Here is a 17,996-nt window from a genome sequence, read left to right on the forward strand (position 1 = left end):
TGAAATGGCGAGGGAGGGGGCGGCAGTGTTAAATAAACTATAAGTGGGGGGGTGGGGGGGGATTTTGTGGGAATTACACACAACACTGAAACTTTTCCTGTTCCATCTATGAAGAGTGGAGATATTTATTTGATCAGATCTGCCTATTTCCTATATACGAAGCTCTCTGGCCATTTCCTCTGCTGAGGTTCGGTTTCCAAAACCCCCCCCCCCCCCCCCCCGAATCATCGATTTTCGGCTTTTGTGCCGCACTCTCACAGCGGAACTGTCACATTTATAAATGCCGTTCTCCAATCAGACACGTCTGCGTGAAAAGCAGATGCTAAAAATTCCAAAGTGGCAAATGCAGAACACTCAGAAATGAGATAACCGGCACAGATCAATTTGTTTGGAAGGCTACGAAAGTGCGGCAGGTAAAATCGCCCATCCCTCAGATTTGAGATTTCCCTGCAGTAGTTTGTGTCTCTGCCCCTCCCACAATGGGGAGATTTCCCTGCAGTAGTTTGTGTCTCTGCCCCTCCCACAATGGGGAGATTTCCTGCAGTAGTTGGTGTCTCTGCCCCTCCCACAATGGGGAGATTTCCCACAGTAGTTTGTGTCTCTGCCCCTCCCACAATGGGGAGATTTCCCACAGTAGTTTGTGTCTCTGCCCCTCCCACAATGGGGAGATTCCCCCCAGCAGTTTGTGTCTCTGCCCCTCCCACAATGGGGAGATTTCCTGCAGTAGTTGATGTCTCTGCCCCTCCCACAATGGGGAGATTTCCCCACAGTAGTTGATGTCTCTGCCCCTCCCACAATGGGGAGATTCCCCCCAGTAGTTTGTGTCTCTGCCCCTCCCACAATGGGGAGATTTCCTGCAGTAGTTGATGTCTCTGCCCCTCCCACAATGGGGAGATTTCCCCACAGTAGTTGATGTCTCTGCCCCTCCCACAATGGGGAGATTCCCCCCAGTAGTTTGTGTCTCTGCCCCTCCCACAATGGGGAGATTTCCTGCAGTAGTTGATGTCTCTGCCCCTCCCACAATGGGGAGATTTCCCCACAGTAGTTTGTATCTCTGCCCCTCCCACAATGGGGAGATTTGCTGCAGTAGTTGGTGTCTCTGCCCCTCCCACAATGGGGAAATTTGCTGCAGTAGTTGGTGTCTCTGCCCCTCCCACAATGGGGAGATTTCCCCACAGTAGTTTGTGTCTCTGCCCCTCCCACAATGGGGAGATATCCCACAGTAGTTGGTGTCTCTGCCCCTCCCACAATGGGGAGATTTCCTGCAGTAGTTGGTGTCTCTGCCACTCCCACAATGGGGAGATTTCCTGCAGTAGTTGGTGTCTCTGCCCCTCCCACAATGGGGAGATTTCCCTCAGTAGTTGGTGTCTCTGCCCCTCCCACAATGGGGAGATTTCCTGCAGTAGTTGGTGTCTCTGCCCCTCCCACAATGGGGAGATTTCCCTCCATAGTTGGTGTTTCTGCCCCTCCCACAATGGGGGAGATTTCCTTGCAGTAGATTGTCTCTACCCCAGGGGCGGACTGACCATTCCGGCACTGCCCAAGGGCCCTGGGTAAGTAGGGGGCCCCATGAAATGCCCCTGGTACCTTTTTATAGGCTTTTTTTGGTTGAGTGTGGGCAAGGACACGGGCCCCATGATCTCCTATTGCCCGGGGGGCCCCGTGAGTTGTCAGTCCACCCCTGTTCTGCCCCTCCCACAATGGGGAGATTTCCCGCAGTGGTTTGTGTCTCTGCCCCTCCCACAATGGGGAGATCCCCCCCCTTCAGTAGTTTGTGTCTCAGAAGCTGTTAATCTCTTCAGAATATTTTCCATCATTCATATATTCGGCATTATGGAGAATCCTTCAGAAGCTGACGATGTCATTTGGCTTTTCTGTACAATGGTAGCCCCACTAGAACTGTGAATAGTGGTGGGGAAATCTCCCCGTCAGGCAGAAGGATTCCAGCGGCCATTGGAATGTTGGATTGAAGTGAAATGTATGTTTTTCCTCATGTGTATGGAGGATTGTATGACGTGACTGTGGACTGACCGCTCTTTGTCTTCTCTTCTCAGTGACGTGTATTCATGGAAATGGAGGATGCCAACACGTGTGCAATGACACCGATTCCGGGCCCACATGCAGCTGTCACCCCAAATACACCCTGCTGGCGGATGGGAAGACCTGTGCTGGTCAGTGTCACTGTCCGGGGCCGCGGTGCGGGGGAGGGGGAGAGCTATTTGAATATCGGGCGGGAAATTCTGGGTGGAGATGAATGCAAATGGAGAGAAACAGAATATATAATTTCTATCAATTTACAAAATATAAACCAGTTCAGCTCTGACACCATTCTGACACCATTCTGACACCATTCTGACACCACTCTCTCTGACACCGCTGTGACACCGCTGTGACGCCACTCTGACACCACTGTGACGCCGCTGTGACACCATTCTGACACCGCTGTGACGCCACTCTGACACCACTGTGACGCCGCTGTGACACCATTCTGACACCGCTGTGACGCCGCTGTGACACCATTCTGACACTGCTGTGATGCCACTCTGACACCGCTGTGATGCCACTCTGACACCGCTGTGATGCCACTCTGACACCACTCTCTCTGATAATAATGTGACGCCACTCTGACACCGCTGTGATGCCGCTCTGACACCGCTGTGACGCCGCTGTGATGCCACTCTGACACCACTCTGACACCGCTGTGATGGCACTCTGACACCACTCTCTCTGACACCACTCTCTCTGACAATGCTGTGACGCCACTCTGACACCACTCTCTCTGACACCGCTGTGACGCCGCTCTGACACCACTCTCTCTGACACCACTCTCTCTGACACCGCTGTGATGCCACTCTGACACCACTCTCTCTGACACCACTCTGACACCGCTGTGATGCCACTCTGACACCACTCTCTCTGACACCATTCTGACACCCAGACGAGACATTTTTACATTTCTGCTCTTGACCTCTTTATTGGGAAATAACCTACTCATTCCTTAACCGCTCCTGGCTGCCCTATAGCTGAAACACTGCTACAGAGCGGTACGGGTGCAAAACCATGTGTATATACACGTGATTTTGCAGTTCCGGGTAGGGGGCGCGCGCCCTACCCACGCCACCATTCGTAGCCCCGGCTGTCAATCACCGGGTCCCCGCTGGTGATTTCCCCGCTGGCACCCAGTGATCACTGACGGGGAGAGACCTGTATATAAACAACACAGATCTCTCCCCTGTCAGCTCCTGCACGCTGCTCTGTATGGCTCTGCATAGCAGCATGCGTACAGTGAAACACAGCACACAGTTAACCCTTTGATCACCCCACATGTAAACCCTCCTGCCCAGTGCCATTAGTACAATGTCGGTGCTTTTTGATAGCTCTGATCACTCTATTGGTGACACGGAGCAGAATAAATTTTGGCCGAAATTAATGATTTTTTTACGTTTTTTACTGGACATGTTTTATAGCAAAAAGTCAAAAATATTTTTTTATTTTTCAAAATTATGTTTTTGTTTACAGCACAAAAAATAAAAACCCGCACAGGCGATCAAATACCACCAAAAGAACGCTCTATTTGTGGGGAAAAAAAGGACGTAAATTTCATTTGGGTGCGGCGTTGCATGACCGCGCAATTGTCAGTTAAAGTAACGCAGCGCCGTATCACAAAAAATGGTTAAAAAAATCCTGTGGAGGGGGGAGGGGTTAAGATAGCAAAAGTCGTTCCGAAGTCTTTTTAGCAATATTGTCTCTCAGTAATGATTTTATTTTTTTATACAATCCATACACAGACAATAAAACTACAGAAACGCCCGTTTTTCCTACTTTCAGTTTTAAACATTATTGTTACTGTAGATAAAAAATGAATTTTATTCTGTTATTTTCCCCATTTAAAATTGCAACAAAACATTGCAAAGTTATTTAGAAAAGAAATGTTTTTCAATTTTCTTTCTTTTTTTTTTTTCTTTTTTTTTTTTTTTTGACACTAAGAAAGTTAAGCAAAGTGAATGAAAACAACAAAATAATAGGAAAAAAAGAAAAAAATCTCCAGGAAAATAGTTGAGGGAGAGAAATGTAAGAAAAAAATGTATTTGTTGCTTTACTGACATCATACACAGATGGGAGCTAATTCACATGATCTGCAGATGAATGAATGTTACTTTGTATCTCTCTATCTCCCGTCTGATCGATGTTTATAAACAATGTTACTTTGTATCTCTCTATCTCCTGTCTGATCGATGTTTATAAACAATGTTACTTTGTATCTCTCTATCTCCCGTCTGATCGATGTTTATTAACAATGTTACTTTGTATCTCTCTATCGCCCGTCTGATCGATGTTTATAAACAATGTTACTTTGTATCTCTCCATCTCCCGTCTGATCGATGTTTATAAACAATGTTACTTTGTATCTCTCTATCTCCCGTCTGATCGATGTTTATAAACAATGTTACTTTGTATCCCTCTATCTCCCGTCTGATCGATGTTTATAAACAATGTTACTTTGTATCTCTCCATCTCCCGTCTGATCGATGTTTATAAACAATGTTACTTTGTATCTCTATCTCCCGTCTGATCGATGTTTATAAACAATGTTACTTTGTATCTCTCTATCTCCTGTCTGATCGATGTTTATAAACAATGTTACTTTGTATCTCTCTATCTCCTGTCTGATCGATGTTTATAAACAATGTTACTTTGTATCTCTCCATCTCCCGTCTGATCGATGTTTATAAACAATGTTACTTTGTATCTCTATCTCCCGTCTGATCGATGTTTATAAACAATGTTACTTTGTATCTCTCTATCTCCTGTCTGATCGATGTTTATAAACAATGTTACTTTGTATCTCTCTGTCTCCCTTCTGAAGTTTTTTTACAAACACTGTGTACCATTTTGACAGCAGCAGTTGTAGTCACCTGTAATGCCATTTTCCCCCTTGCGGTTGCCGGCAGTTCCTGACGGTCAAAGTGATACCCGGGAGTTGAGGTGCAGATGCAGCATCTATGAAAGCTGTTGTGGAAAACTATCAGTCTGACACAGTTTTTTAAACATTGTTCAGAGGAGAGGTGGAGAGATACAAAGTAACACTTTTGTATCTCCTCTTTCATTCATGTTCAGATCTGCCTGTGATGTCAGTTGAAGCTTCTTTTTGTACATCAAATGTGTTCATTGTAACCCTTTATAACTCTTAGTTTGCCTCAATCAGCCCGAATTATCTCCGGAATCGAGGGGGGGGAAAGTGTCCGGACTGGAAGGGGGGGAAAGTGTCCGGACTGGAAGGGGGGGAAAGTGTCCGGACTGGAAGGGGGGGAAAGTGTCCGGACTGGAAGGGGGGGAATGTGTCCGGACTGGAAGGGGGGGAAAGTGTCCGGACTGGAAGGGGGTGAAAGTGTCCGGACTGGAAGGGGGGAAAAGTGTCTGGACTGGAAGGGGGGGAAAGCTTCCGGACTGGAAGGGGGGGAAAGTGTCTGGACTGGAAGGGGGGGAAAGCTTCCGGACTGGAAGGGGGGGAAAGTGTCCGGACTGGAAGGGGGGGGGAAAGTGGTCGGACTGGAAGGGTGTGGGAAGTGTCCAGACTGGAAGGGGGGGAAAGTGTCCAGACTGGAAGGGGGGGAAAGTGTCCGGACTGGAAGGGGGGGGAAAGTGTCCGGACTGGAAGGGTGTGGGAAGTGTCCGGACTGGAAGGGGGGGAAAGTGTCCGGACAGGAAGGGGGGGGGAAAGTGTCCGGACTGGAAGGGGGGGAAAGTGTCCGGACTGGAAGGGGGGGGGGAAAGTGGTCGGACTGGAAGGGTGTGGGAAGTGTCCGGACTGGAAGGGGGGGAAAGTGTCCGGACTGGAAGGGGGGGGAAAGTGGTCGGACTGGAAGGGTGTGGGAAGTGTCCGGACTGGAAGGGGGGGAAAGTGTCCGGACTGGAAGGGGGGGAAAGCGTCCAGACTGGAAGGGGGGGAAAGTGTCCGGACTGGAAGGGGGGGAAAGCGTCAGGACTGCAAGGGGGTAAAAATGGTGCCCATTTTGAAATACAAAGTCAGTATTTAATTTGTAAATAACTTTACAAATTAATTTTACAAGTAATTTTAGTGTCCGTGACGGTCCGCCTGGCACCCCACCTGGGTGCTTCTGTCAGAGAACTGCTTCCTTGGGGACACAGGGCCGAGGTATTTTAGCTGGGCATTGCACCCCAGAACTAGAGCGACACTAGCTTAGGTGCCACTGGAACTCTCTTTCCTGTCAATTCACACAGGATCAGGTAAGCGCTTGATCACATTATCCTAAACAATGCAATCTGTAAACAGTAACATCATCAGTACATCTTGTGAACAGCTAATTGTGGTCTAATTAATAGGAGCTAATCAATAGCTAGCAACTGTGTCTAAGAATGAGCTAATCAAACGGTCATATAATTAACAGCTAACAGTGATCTACTTATCAGTAAGCCAATCAGTAGCCAGACGCCCAGCCAATGCTGTGATTAGTCAGGGGGCCCACAGCAGGCAGTCCAGCCACAAGCCCGCCCCTGAATACACAGAGCTGTCTTTCAGGTATTTGTGTAATCTGTCCACTAGTAACCTCATCATGAGAAAAGTCAAATTTATCTTCATAGATTTCTTGAGGGAGATGGTTGAAAAATATTTCTGTCCCAAAGTGGAGGAGCTTCTCCAACCCAGTCTGCAGGAGGGCCGCCATGTTTCCTCCGACCATTACCCCGTCCAAGATGAATATTGTGCCTTTCCACTCCAGAAGGGAAGCTCTATTGTCTTTATTCAGAGAATTCATCCAAGGCTCTCTCAGCAATCATCACGTTGTTGTCCATCATTAACTGCTCTCCCCACGGGCCATAATCGGGGGGTCAAAGGTCCCCTCCAGAAGCCCCTGTCCCAATTGGGTCTGTCAGTGTCATTTTATATGAGACAAATCTGCTGGTCCCTCCCACTCAGTAGTAACCCCCAGCTCTGCTGGTCCCCTACTCAGTAGTAACCCCCAGTTCTGCTGGTCTCCCCCACTCAGTAGTAACCCCCCGCTCTGCTGGTCTCCCCCACTCAGTAGTAACCCCCCGCTCTGCTGGTCTCCCCCACTCAGTAGTAACCCCCAGTTCTGCTGGTCTCCCCCACTCAGTAGTAATCCCAAGCTCTGCTGGTCCCCTGCTCAGTAGTAACCCCCAGTTCTGCTGATCCCTAACTCCTGCTGATCCCTAACTCAATAGTTCCTCCCAGCTCTGCTGGTCCCCCCCCACTCAGTAGTTCCCTCCAGCTCTGCTGGTCCCCCCCACTCAGTAGTAACCCCCAACTCTGCTGGTCCCCTGCTCAGTAGTAACCCCGAGCTCTGCTGGTCCCCCCCCACTCAGTAGTAACCCCCAGCTCTGCTGGTCCCCCTACTCAGTAGTAACCCCCAGCTCTGCTGGTCCCCCCACTCAGTAGTAACCCCCAGCTCTGCTGGTCTCCCCACTCAGTAGTAACCCCCAGCTCTTCTGGTCCCCCCACTCAGTAGTAACCACAGCTCTGCTGATCCCAAACTCAGTAGTAACCTCCAGTCCTGCTAATTCCTAACTCAGAAATAACTCCCAGCTCTGTTGGTCCCCCCCCCCCCCACTCAGTAGTAACCCCAAGGTCTGCTGATCCCTAACTCAGTAGTAACGCCCAGCTCTGCTGGTCCCCCCCACTCAGTAATAACCCCCAGTTCTGCTGGTCCCCTGCTCAGTAGTAACCCCCCAGCTCTGCTGGTCCCCCCCACTCAGTAGTAACCCCCAGCTCTGCTGGTCCCCCCCACTCAGTAGTAACCCCCAGCTCTGCTGATCTTTTGATTTGCTGGTTTCTCCTCTCTCTCTGGTCCCCGCTCACCTCTAGCTATATTCCTCCCACGCTGCACCCCACGTGTGACATTGCTAGTTTTTCCTGCTCCGTTCCCCTAGCTTTGCTGATCTTCTGCCGCTCAGTCCTCTCTCTGGTCCCGGCTCACCTTCTGCCTTAGCATTCCTATATTGCGCATCACCTGTACCGTCTGCTAGTTGCTCCCCTCTGGTCCGGACCCCGCTCACCTTCCCGCTGCTCCTCGCTGCACACCAGATGCGACGCCTGCACCAGACACCCCCAGAATACATACACATGAATCGGAAGTGACTGCTGATGACGTCTTTCTGATTCGCTTGTTGGTTTCCCAGTGCATCCTGGGATATCTCATAGCTGCAATACCTCCAAAACAAAACAAAGCTGAATAAAAGCCACCAAAAGCTGCAGGCGCTGTAAGCGAGCGTTGTCATAGACTTCTATGGAGGCTTTGGAGACACTTTGAAGCACCAAGAAAGCAACACGGGGGATCATTTTTGAAGCGAAGCAAACGCAACGTGTGAACAGGACTGTAGGGTGACCATTTTATTTAGTGAGAGGAGCTTTGATTGGCATTCAGAGCGCTTTAAAAAAAGCGCGTCCAGTGCCACATTCTGAAGCAAATGTAAACGAGCCATTAGTGACATTTATTTATTTTTAAGCTGTTCCAGATTGACCCACTTTGGTCTGTTTTACCCACCAGAGAAAGAGGAGTCAGACAGCAATTCCACGTCCGTGGCCGAGATGGACAAGCGTGTGAAGCGCAGACTAGTGATGGGTAAGAGTCACGGGACGGTCTCTGGGTGCCAGATTGTTGCCAAACCCGCCTGTGTAGTGATTGATGGGTGGAGAAGAAAGCATATCCCAGGCCCAGGTAATCCCACATGGAAGAAAAATATATTTTAAAAATATTCTTCCCAAATTTATTGACTTTTTCAATATATATATATACTTTATGTTGAAATGTGTTTTTATTACAAAATATATGAAAAATATTTTTTAAAATACATTTTCAAATATACTATATGTCTTTAAAAATACATTAAATCTACATTTTTGGAATGCATTTACAGATATATGTAAAAATAGATGTTAAAATTACTTTTTTATATGTTAAAAAAGAAATCTGAAGAATATTTTTTAAAATACATATATTTTTAAAAATATTTTTCATATGTTTTGCAATATATAAAAACACATTTCAACATACGGTGTGTGTGCATGTGTATGTGTGTGTGTGTGTGTGTGTATATATATATATATATATATAATTTTTTTAGTTTTTACATTTTTAAATATATTGAATACGGCCAAAATTGTAGTATTTAAAATGTATGTCAATATATTTGGGAAGAATATATTTCAAATATATTTTTCTTCCATGTGGGATAGAATGAAGGGACGCGACTGTGAACAGTTATAGGCCACATTTCAGCTAGGATCACATGTGCGCACACACACACACATATATACTGTATATATATATATATATATATATATACACACTGTATGTTGAAATGCATTTTTATTACAAAATATATGAAAAATATTTTTAAAATTACATTTTCAAATATACTGTATATCTTTAAAAATAAATTTAATCTAGATTTTTGTAAAAATATATGTTAAAATGACATTTTTATATGTTAAAAAAAATCTAAAGAATACATTTAAAAAATATATATTTTTAAAAATATTTTTCATATATTTTGTAATATATAAATAACGCACTCCAACATACAGTGTGTGTGTATATATATACACACAGATATATAGAAATAAATTATATATATTTTAAATACTACAATTTTGGCCATATTCAATCTATTAAAAAATAATTATATATATAATTTTTTTTTTAATATATTGAATAGGGCCAAAATTGTAGTATTTAAAATGTATGTCAATATATTTGGGAAGAATATATTTCAAATATATTTTTCTTCCATGTGGGATAGAATGAAGGGACGCGACTGTGAACAGTTATAGGCCACATTTCAGCTAGGATCACATGTGCACACACACACATATATATATATATATATACACACACTGTATGTTGAAATGCATTTTTATTACAAAATATATGAAAAATATTTTTAAAATTACATTTTCAAATATACTGTATATCTTTAAAAATAAATTTAATCTACATTTTTGTAAAAATATATGTTAAAATGACATTTTTATATGTTAAAAAAAATCTAAAGAATACATTTAAAAAATATATATTTTTAAAAATATTTTTCATATATTTTGTAATATATAAATAACGCACTTCAACATACAGTGTATGTGTATATATACACACAGATATATAGAAATAAATTATATATATTTTAAATACTACAATTTTGCCCATATTCAATCTATTAAAAAATATATATATAATTTTTTTTTTAATATATTGAATAGGGCCAAAATTGTAGTATTTAAAATATATGTCATTATATCTGGGAAGAATATTTTTTAAATATATTTCAAATATGTTTTTCTTCCATGTGGGATAGCTTGAAGGGACCCAACTGTGAAGAGTTCTAGGCCACATTTCAGCTAGGATCACATGTTTGCATATCAGGAGTGAAACGCGTTGCCCTTTAGCAGATGCACAGCAGTGCCATTCATTTATGTGTATGCCATACTGCATGGTGCTGCAGTATTTCTGGCAGAGGGTCAGGGAATTTGTTTCTGCATTTCTCACGGACTGGGTAGCCCCTTGAAATGAGCTGCCCTACGCCTGAGCATACATGTGCGTGTCATCGCACCCTATTGGTAGGAGCGAGCCTTCGTGTTTGGACAGCATGTCTGTTGATGTCATTGCCGTACAGCTGCTGACATCATCATGCTAGCGGGCTTTTTTTTTTCTTTTTTTTTTTACTGAGGATTAGGGATGGGCTACATGTATGAGTGCGGCTCGAACATGGGCCGGTTGTGTGTTTGGCGAACACATGAATGGTGCAGGCATCCCACAATGCACTGCCTCCTGACAGTGCATTGTGATTGGTCAAAGCAATGCACGCTCAACCCGCCCTCTTGAGACATTATCACAGTATTTAAGACCTGTCATTGGGGGGCGCAGCTGTCAGACGGTGGGAGTCAGTGTCTCGAGCGGAGCGGTTTTTATTTTTGTTTTTATTTTGCGGGTGGCGGCGGGCATTGCGATTGACTACTTTGGGGGGGGGGACATTTTTTTTTACTTTTATTTTTAATAAATGACTTGCAAAAGACTCTTTTTGTTTACACTGCACTTTTTTTTTTTTTTTTTGTGAATCAGTAACGGTACTCCTTCACATGGGGGGGGGGCTGTGGTCTTCCAGATTCCGATAAGCCCCCCGCATGCAGACCTTCACAACCACAGACCACGGCTGTGGGGAAGAGGCCCTTGTTCCCATCATCATGGGGACAGGGTGCTTTGGGGAGGGGGGAGCCCCCCTGGCCCAAAGCCCCCCCTCCTGTTGAGGGCATGTGGCCTGGTATGGTTCAGGAGGGGGGGGGGGCCCTTTCCGGATCTGCCAGGCTGCATGCTCGGATAAGGATGTGCTATGGATTTGGGGGGGGGGACCCCTATGCCTTTTTTTTTTTTTAAATGTTGGTGTGGGGGTTCCCCTCAAAATCCATAAAAGACCCAAAGGGCTTGGTATGGATGGGGGGCACTCCCACGCCATTTTTAAAAAACATTTTGGTGTGGGGGTTCCCCTCAAAATCCATAAAAGACCCAAAGGGCTTGGTATGGACGGGGGGGACTCCCACGCCATTTTTAAAAAAACATTTTGGCATGGAGATTCCCCTCAAAACCTATAAAAGACCCAGTGGGCTTTCTATGGATGGGGGGCACCCCACGCCATTTTTAGAAAAAGTTTGGCATGGAGGTTCCCCTCAAAATCCATAAAAGACCCCAAGTGCTTGGTTTGGATAGGGGGACCCCCACGCCATTTTTAAAAAACATTTTGGCATGGGGGTTCCCCTCAAAATCCATAAAAGACCCAAAGGGCTTGGTATGGATGGGGGGGACCTCCATGCCATTTTAAAGAAAAATGTTGGCATGGGGGTTTCTCTCAAAATCGATACCAGACCCCATGAGCTTGGTTTGGATGGGGGGATCCCACGTTGTTTTTTAAAATTCTAAAATTGGGCGATGCCGACAATTCTTTTGACATTCAGCTGTCGGTGGGGAACCCCACTGACACCAGGAACCCCACTGACACCAGGAACCCCACTGACAGCTGGAACATAAATGAATGTCTCACTAGTAAAATACCGCGTGACTTCATCATAGAACTCCCGCCGGATTGCAGTCACTGAGCGGGATCTCACCAGATAATCAGATGCCGCTCAGTAAATTGTTCGTGTTTTGAAGTTCGCGGTCGAACATTCTGTAGGTTCAGATGTTCGACCACGAACCGAACACGGAGGGTGTTCAGCCCATCACTACTGAGGACTTCCCTGCTGTACAGACTGAGAAGAGTGATTCTGATCGGCTTGACTTGCTTTTCTCCCTGCAGAGACGTGCGCTGTGAATAACGGAGGGTGTGACCGCACGTGCCGGGACACATCGACTGGCGTTCGCTGCAGCTGCCCCGTGGGATTCACGTTGCAGTTCGATGGCAAGACCTGTAAAGGTGGGTTGTCGGCAGCGATGGGTGGGATTGCGCAATGCGAGGCGAAGGTTGGGTTTGGAGGCGGGTGGCGGTCTGCGTGCCAAGCTGAACGGATGAGTTATGATGATGACTTTGGCTGCAGCTAGTGGAGTCAGCCATGACAGCCTCTGTATCTCTCTCAGCGCGGGTGTCTTTAACCCCTTCCCGTCCGGCCCATGTATATAAACGGCTGGACGGGAGCAGTGCAGGAGCGGGTTGCCGTTCATAAACGGCGCCCACCATTTTAGCCTGTGCGCGCTCCCTGGGAGCACCGATCGCTGTATGGGACCTCTGTGTGAGGTCCCGATCATGTGATCACTGATTGGCCAATCAGTGATCACATGAAGAGTAGTAAGCAATGATGTCACTTCTGACATCATTGCTTACTACGTGTGAAATCTGTGAATGATCACAGAGATCACATGGTACAGGCAGCGGCGTATTTACCACAAGGCAAACAAGGCACTTGCCTAGGGCGGCATTTTTCAGGGGGGCAGCACCTACCCCCAGAAGAATGGACGAAAGAAGGGACACGTGCACCATAGGAACCAGGTGGGATCCGGGAGAGGTTGCAGGCTGCTTGATGGTGTATGTAGAACCTGACTCTCGTTTCCGGGGATGTCCGGAGCTGTGAAGATGGGTGTCTTTCTCTCTATTGCCTGGGGGGTGATTGGAAGGCTCTCCCAGGTGGGGGGCAGGGGTGTTGTTGGTCAATGTCAGTCTTCCTCCGTGGGAGGGGGGACTCTACTTCCTGATCCTATAGACAGAGTTTGCTGCTGGACAGCTGACACAAAGGAACACCGATTGCTGTACGGGACCTCTGTGTGAGGTCCCAATCATGTGATCACTGATTGGCCAATCAGTGATCACATGAATAGTAGTAAGCAAGATGTCACTTCTGACATCATTGCTTACTACGTGTGAAATCTGTAAATGATCACAGAATGGTACAGGGCCATTCACAACAGCCTTGTACCATGTGACAAGCTGTGACCAATCACAGCTCACACAGTATTTCTCAATGGCTGCAAGAATGCAGACAGAGAGAAGGAGATATGATTCCTCTTACAGCCTTTATGGGTGTTAAAGCAATCAGTGTAAAAAAAAGAAAAAAAAATCTTCATCACCCCCCACAAATAGTACAGTGTCACCATGGTGACGCCATATACTTCTAGGGTGACAGTATGTAAAAAAAAAAAACCCATAAATAATAATATAAAAAAAAAAATAAAATTGTAAAAATTGTATTTTAAAAAATTATAATTTTTGGTTATAAACTAATTTGGGATTGTATCTCCCCTAATTGTATCTCTCTCTCCTTGCAGAGAGGAAAAAAACCCAACTGTTTGTAAAAAAATAAATATTAAAAAATAAAATGAAAAAATACCTAGATCAAGGTTTGATCTAGTTCAGTGCCAGGGTTAGTGTTTGGGTCAAGGTCAAGGGTCAGGGTTTTTTGTTTCTCTCTGGAGGAGAGATACATTATATCTATCTCGTTGCAGAAAGAAAAAAAAAAACAACTGTACAAGAAAATAAAAAAGGTAAATAAATATAAAAAAAAAAAAAGAAAAAAATACCTGGATCAAGGTTTGATCTAGTTCAGTGCCAGGGTTTGTGTTTTGGTCAGGGTCAAAGGTGAGGGTTTTTTTTATTCTCTCTGAATGGAGGAGAGATACATTATATCTATCTCCTTACAGAAAGAGAAAAAAAAAACTACAAAAAAAAAGGCAAATATTAAAAATTTTAAATGAAAAATAAAGAAAAAATAAATATTAAAAAATAAAATGAAAAAATACCTAGATCAAGGTTTGATCTAGTTCAGTGCCAGGGTTAGTGTTTGGGTCAAGGTCAAGGGTCAGGGTTTTTTGTTTCTCTCTGGAGGAGAGATACATTATATCTATCTCGTTGCAGAAAGAAAAAAAAAACAACTGTACAAGAAAATAAAAAAGGTAAATAAATATAAAAAAAAAAAAAAGAAAAAAATACCTGGATCAAGGTTTGATCTAGTTCAGTGCCAGGGTTTGTGTTTTGGTCAGGGTCAAAGGTGAGGGTTTTTTTTATTCTCTCTGAATGGAGGAGAGATACATTATATCTATCTCCTTACAGAAAGAGAAAAAAAAAACTGTACAAAAAAAAAGGCAAATATTAAAAATTTTAAATGAAAAATAAAGAAAAAATACCTAGATCAAGGTTTGGTCTAGTTCAGTGCCAGGGTTATGGTCAGGGTCAAAGGTCAGGATTTTTTTTTCTCTGAATGGAGGGGAGAGATACATATTTTTGGTCAGGGTCAAAGGTCAGGATTTTTAATTTTTTTTTTCTCTGAATGGAGGAGAGATATACATTGTTTTGGTCAGGGTCAAAGGTCAGGATTTTTTTTTTTTAAATTGGTGTCACTGTCAGTGTGTTTTAGGTAAAAAAAAAAAAAACCCAAAAAACAAAATGCGCACTATTGTTTCTGGGCTGTACTCCGGGTACAAACAACAAATAACACACATATAGGGTATCGCTGCGATCGTCCAGAGCTGGAGAATTTATTTTGTGTTGTTCTTTGGTGGCAGGTTATAATAGTAACAAGAAATACAGCTAAATTAAAAAAAAAAAAAAGATTTTTTTTTTACTATTTTGGGCCAGTTTTCCTTTGAACATAAAAAGATCGGGAGATATCCATTACCATTCACCACCAAATGAAAGCCCAATTTGTCCTGGAAAAAAAAAAAAAGGTATAATTCGCCCGGATGTACAAAGTAGCTGCGATGATACGGACGGTTTTACTAACGAAGGTCAAAGTTGTAAAATTTTACTTCGACTTTAAGATTTGTTTTACCCCGAGGCGTGCCGGGGTCACATTCACCCCATAGCTCACCTGTGAAAGAAGCATTTATATACCTACCTATCCAGGGTCACCATCACATCTCTGGCAGCTAGTATTTGACCGTCGAATGAGCCCCATCTCAATCCCGCGTTGTGCAGGCGAGCCTCGGGTCTTTCGGGTCTCTCTCATCATTGGCTGAGACATTGCCTCCCACTACTGTCAATGACAGCCAGTGAGCCAATGAGGAGAGAGCGGGGGCGGGGCTGAGCCGATGCTGTGTGTGAATGGTCACACAGAACAATGGCTCAGGAGCCAGCCGGCTCAGGTGCCCCCATAGCAAGCTGCTCGCTGTGGGGGGCACTTGGCGGGAGGGAGGGGCCAGAAGCACCGACGGGGGACCCGAGAAAAGAAGGATCGGGGCTGCTCTGTGCAAAACCAAAACCACCGAACACAATAAGGAAGTATAACATGTTTGTTTAAAAAGAAAAAAGAAAAAGAAAACAATTTGCCTTTTCAACCGCATGCTAAAGTTGTCTTGTAACAGGGTCTCTTTAAGGCATGCTAAAGTTGCCTTGTGATAGGGTCTCTTTAAGGCATGCTAAAGTTGTCTTGTGATAGGGTCACTTTAAGGCATGCTAAAGTTGTCTTGTAACAGGTTCTCTTTAAGGCATGCTAAAGTTGTCTTGTGACAGGGTCACTTTAAGGCATGCTAAAGTTGTCTTGTAACAGGTTCTCTTTAAGGCATGCTAAAGTTGTCTTGTGATAGGGTCTCTTTAAGGCATGCTAAAGTTGCCTTGTGATAGGGACACTTTAAGGAATGCTAAAGTTGACTTGTGACAGGGTCACTTTAAGGCATGCTAAAGTTGTCTTGTGACAGGGTCACTTTAATGCATGCTAAAGTTGTCTTGTGACAGGGTCACTTTAAGGCATGCTAAAGTTGTCTTGTGATAGGGTCACTTTAAGGAATGCTAAAGTTGTCTTGTGACAGGGTCTCTTTAAGGGATGCTAAAGTTGTCTTGTGACAGGGTCACTTTAAGGCATGCTAAAGTTGTCTTGTAACAGGGTCACTTTAAGGCATGCTAAAGTTGTCTTGTGATAGGGTCACTTTAAGGCATGCTAAAGTTGCCTTGTGATAGGGACACTTTAAGGAATGCTAAAGTTGACTTGTGACAGGGTCACTTTAAGGCATGCTAAAGTTGTCTTGTGACAGGGTCACTTTAAGGCATGCTAAAGTTGTCTTGTAACAGGGTCACTTTAAGGCATGCTAAAGTTGTCTTGTGACAGGGTCACTTTAAGGCATGCTAAAGTTGTCTTGTAACAGGGTCTCTTTAAGGCATGCTAAAGTTGTCTTGTAACAGGGTCTCTTTAAGGCATGCTAAAGTTGCCTTGTGATAGGGTCACTTTAAGGCATGCTAAAGTTGCCTTGTGACAGGGTCTCTTTAAGGCATGCTAAAGTTGCCTTGTGATAGGGTCACTTTAAGGAATGCTAAAGTTGCCTTGTGATAGGGACACTTTAAGGAATGCTAAAGTTGTCTTGTGATAGGGTCACTTTAAGGCATGCTAAAGTTGTCTTGTGACAGGGTCACTTTAAGGCATGCTAAAGTTGTCTTGTGACAGGGTCTCTTTAAGGCATGCTAAAGTTGTCTTGTGACAGGGTCTCTTTAAGGCATGCTAAAGTTGCCTCTCAGTTGCAGTGCGAGTCACATGCGATGTGCTGCACCCAATCAGTGTGAAGCCAGGATGAGGGGTCCCCTCTGGTGAAGTCCCACACCCTCACATTTTTCTGCCTCCTCCCTCCCCTTCTGACACCCCTAGAATCACCTTTGTGACCATCCCCTAGGTGGCTAGATGATGCACTCCTGGGGTTGGGGGTCTATGACTCCCTCCGGATACAGACCCGGCGTTTCCTGCTCCAGAGACTGCGGGGAAGAAAGCGCCGAGCGCGGTGCAGACACATGAATGGTTTTCCCTCTCATTACAGATGTGGACGAATGTCAGAGCAACAATGGAGGATGCGACCACTTCTGCCGCAACACTGTGGGGAGCTTCGACTGCAGCTGCAGAGCCGGGTACAAGTTACTGACCGACGAGCGGTCCTGCCAAGGTACGAAGATCTGATTGGCCGGCATTCTGCATACGAGGGGAAGTGAGTCTCAGCCCGGGTTCACGCTGATGTGGTGCGGAAATTGCTGCGTTTTCTGTGCGAATTCCGCACCGCATCACAGTCGCGCCCCATTCGTGCGAACCGATGCGGGTGCGCATGTTGAGTTAACAACATGCCGAAATGGGTTCACAGAACGCGGTGCGATGCGCAGAATCGGATGATGTATTCACACCCATGCGATCCAATTCTAGTGCAGACCAAAAAAAGGGTCCTGCGCCTTTTTGGTGCGGATTGAGCCATACAAAATGTACGGATGGAATCGCACCGCGCAGCATTCGCATGCAGTTTGCACAGGAATGCGGTGCGGTTCGCATGCGATGTGCTGCACCCCACCAGTGTGAAGCCAGGGCCAGAGTGGGGACAGTTGCAACAAAGAGCAGAGCGGTGACAGTTGCAGCAAAGAGCAGAGCGGGGACAGTGTCAGCAAAGAGCAGAGCGGTGACAGTTGCAGCGAAGAGCAGAGCAGTGACAGTTGCAACAAAGAGCAGAGCGGGGACAGTTGCAGCAAAGAGCAGAGCGGGGACAGTTGCAGCAAAGAGCAGAGCGGTGACAGTTGCAGCA

At 45.3% G+C, this 17,996-nt stretch overlaps 1 protein-coding gene across 2 annotated transcripts in view; it reads left to right on the plus strand.

Annotated features, from left to right (window-relative positions):
- LOC149430720 (signal peptide, CUB and EGF-like domain-containing protein 2) overlaps positions 1–17,400 on the plus strand; it is a 71,978-nt gene extending 54,578 nt beyond the window's left edge. For both annotated transcript variants that reach the window (XM_089666059.1, XM_089666058.1), the window contains 4 exons: positions 2,055–2,171; positions 8,526–8,600; positions 12,325–12,441; positions 17,253–17,400. In XM_089666059.1, coding sequence (XP_089522185.1) covers positions 2,055–2,171; positions 8,526–8,600; positions 12,325–12,441; positions 17,253–17,389 — 446 coding nt within the window. In that variant the 3' untranslated portion in view covers positions 17,390–17,400. The remainder of the gene's footprint in view (positions 1–2,054; positions 2,172–8,525; positions 8,601–12,324; positions 12,442–17,252) is intronic.
- The last annotated feature ends 596 nt before the right edge of the window (positions 17,401–17,996 follow it).

This window comes from Staurois parvus, unplaced genomic scaffold (genome assembly GCF_062004578.1).
Source record: "Staurois parvus isolate SC_StPar_1 unplaced genomic scaffold, SC_StPar_1.0 ptg002498l, whole genome shotgun sequence".
Classification (NCBI taxonomy): domain Eukaryota; kingdom Metazoa; phylum Chordata; class Amphibia; order Anura; family Ranidae; genus Staurois; species Staurois parvus.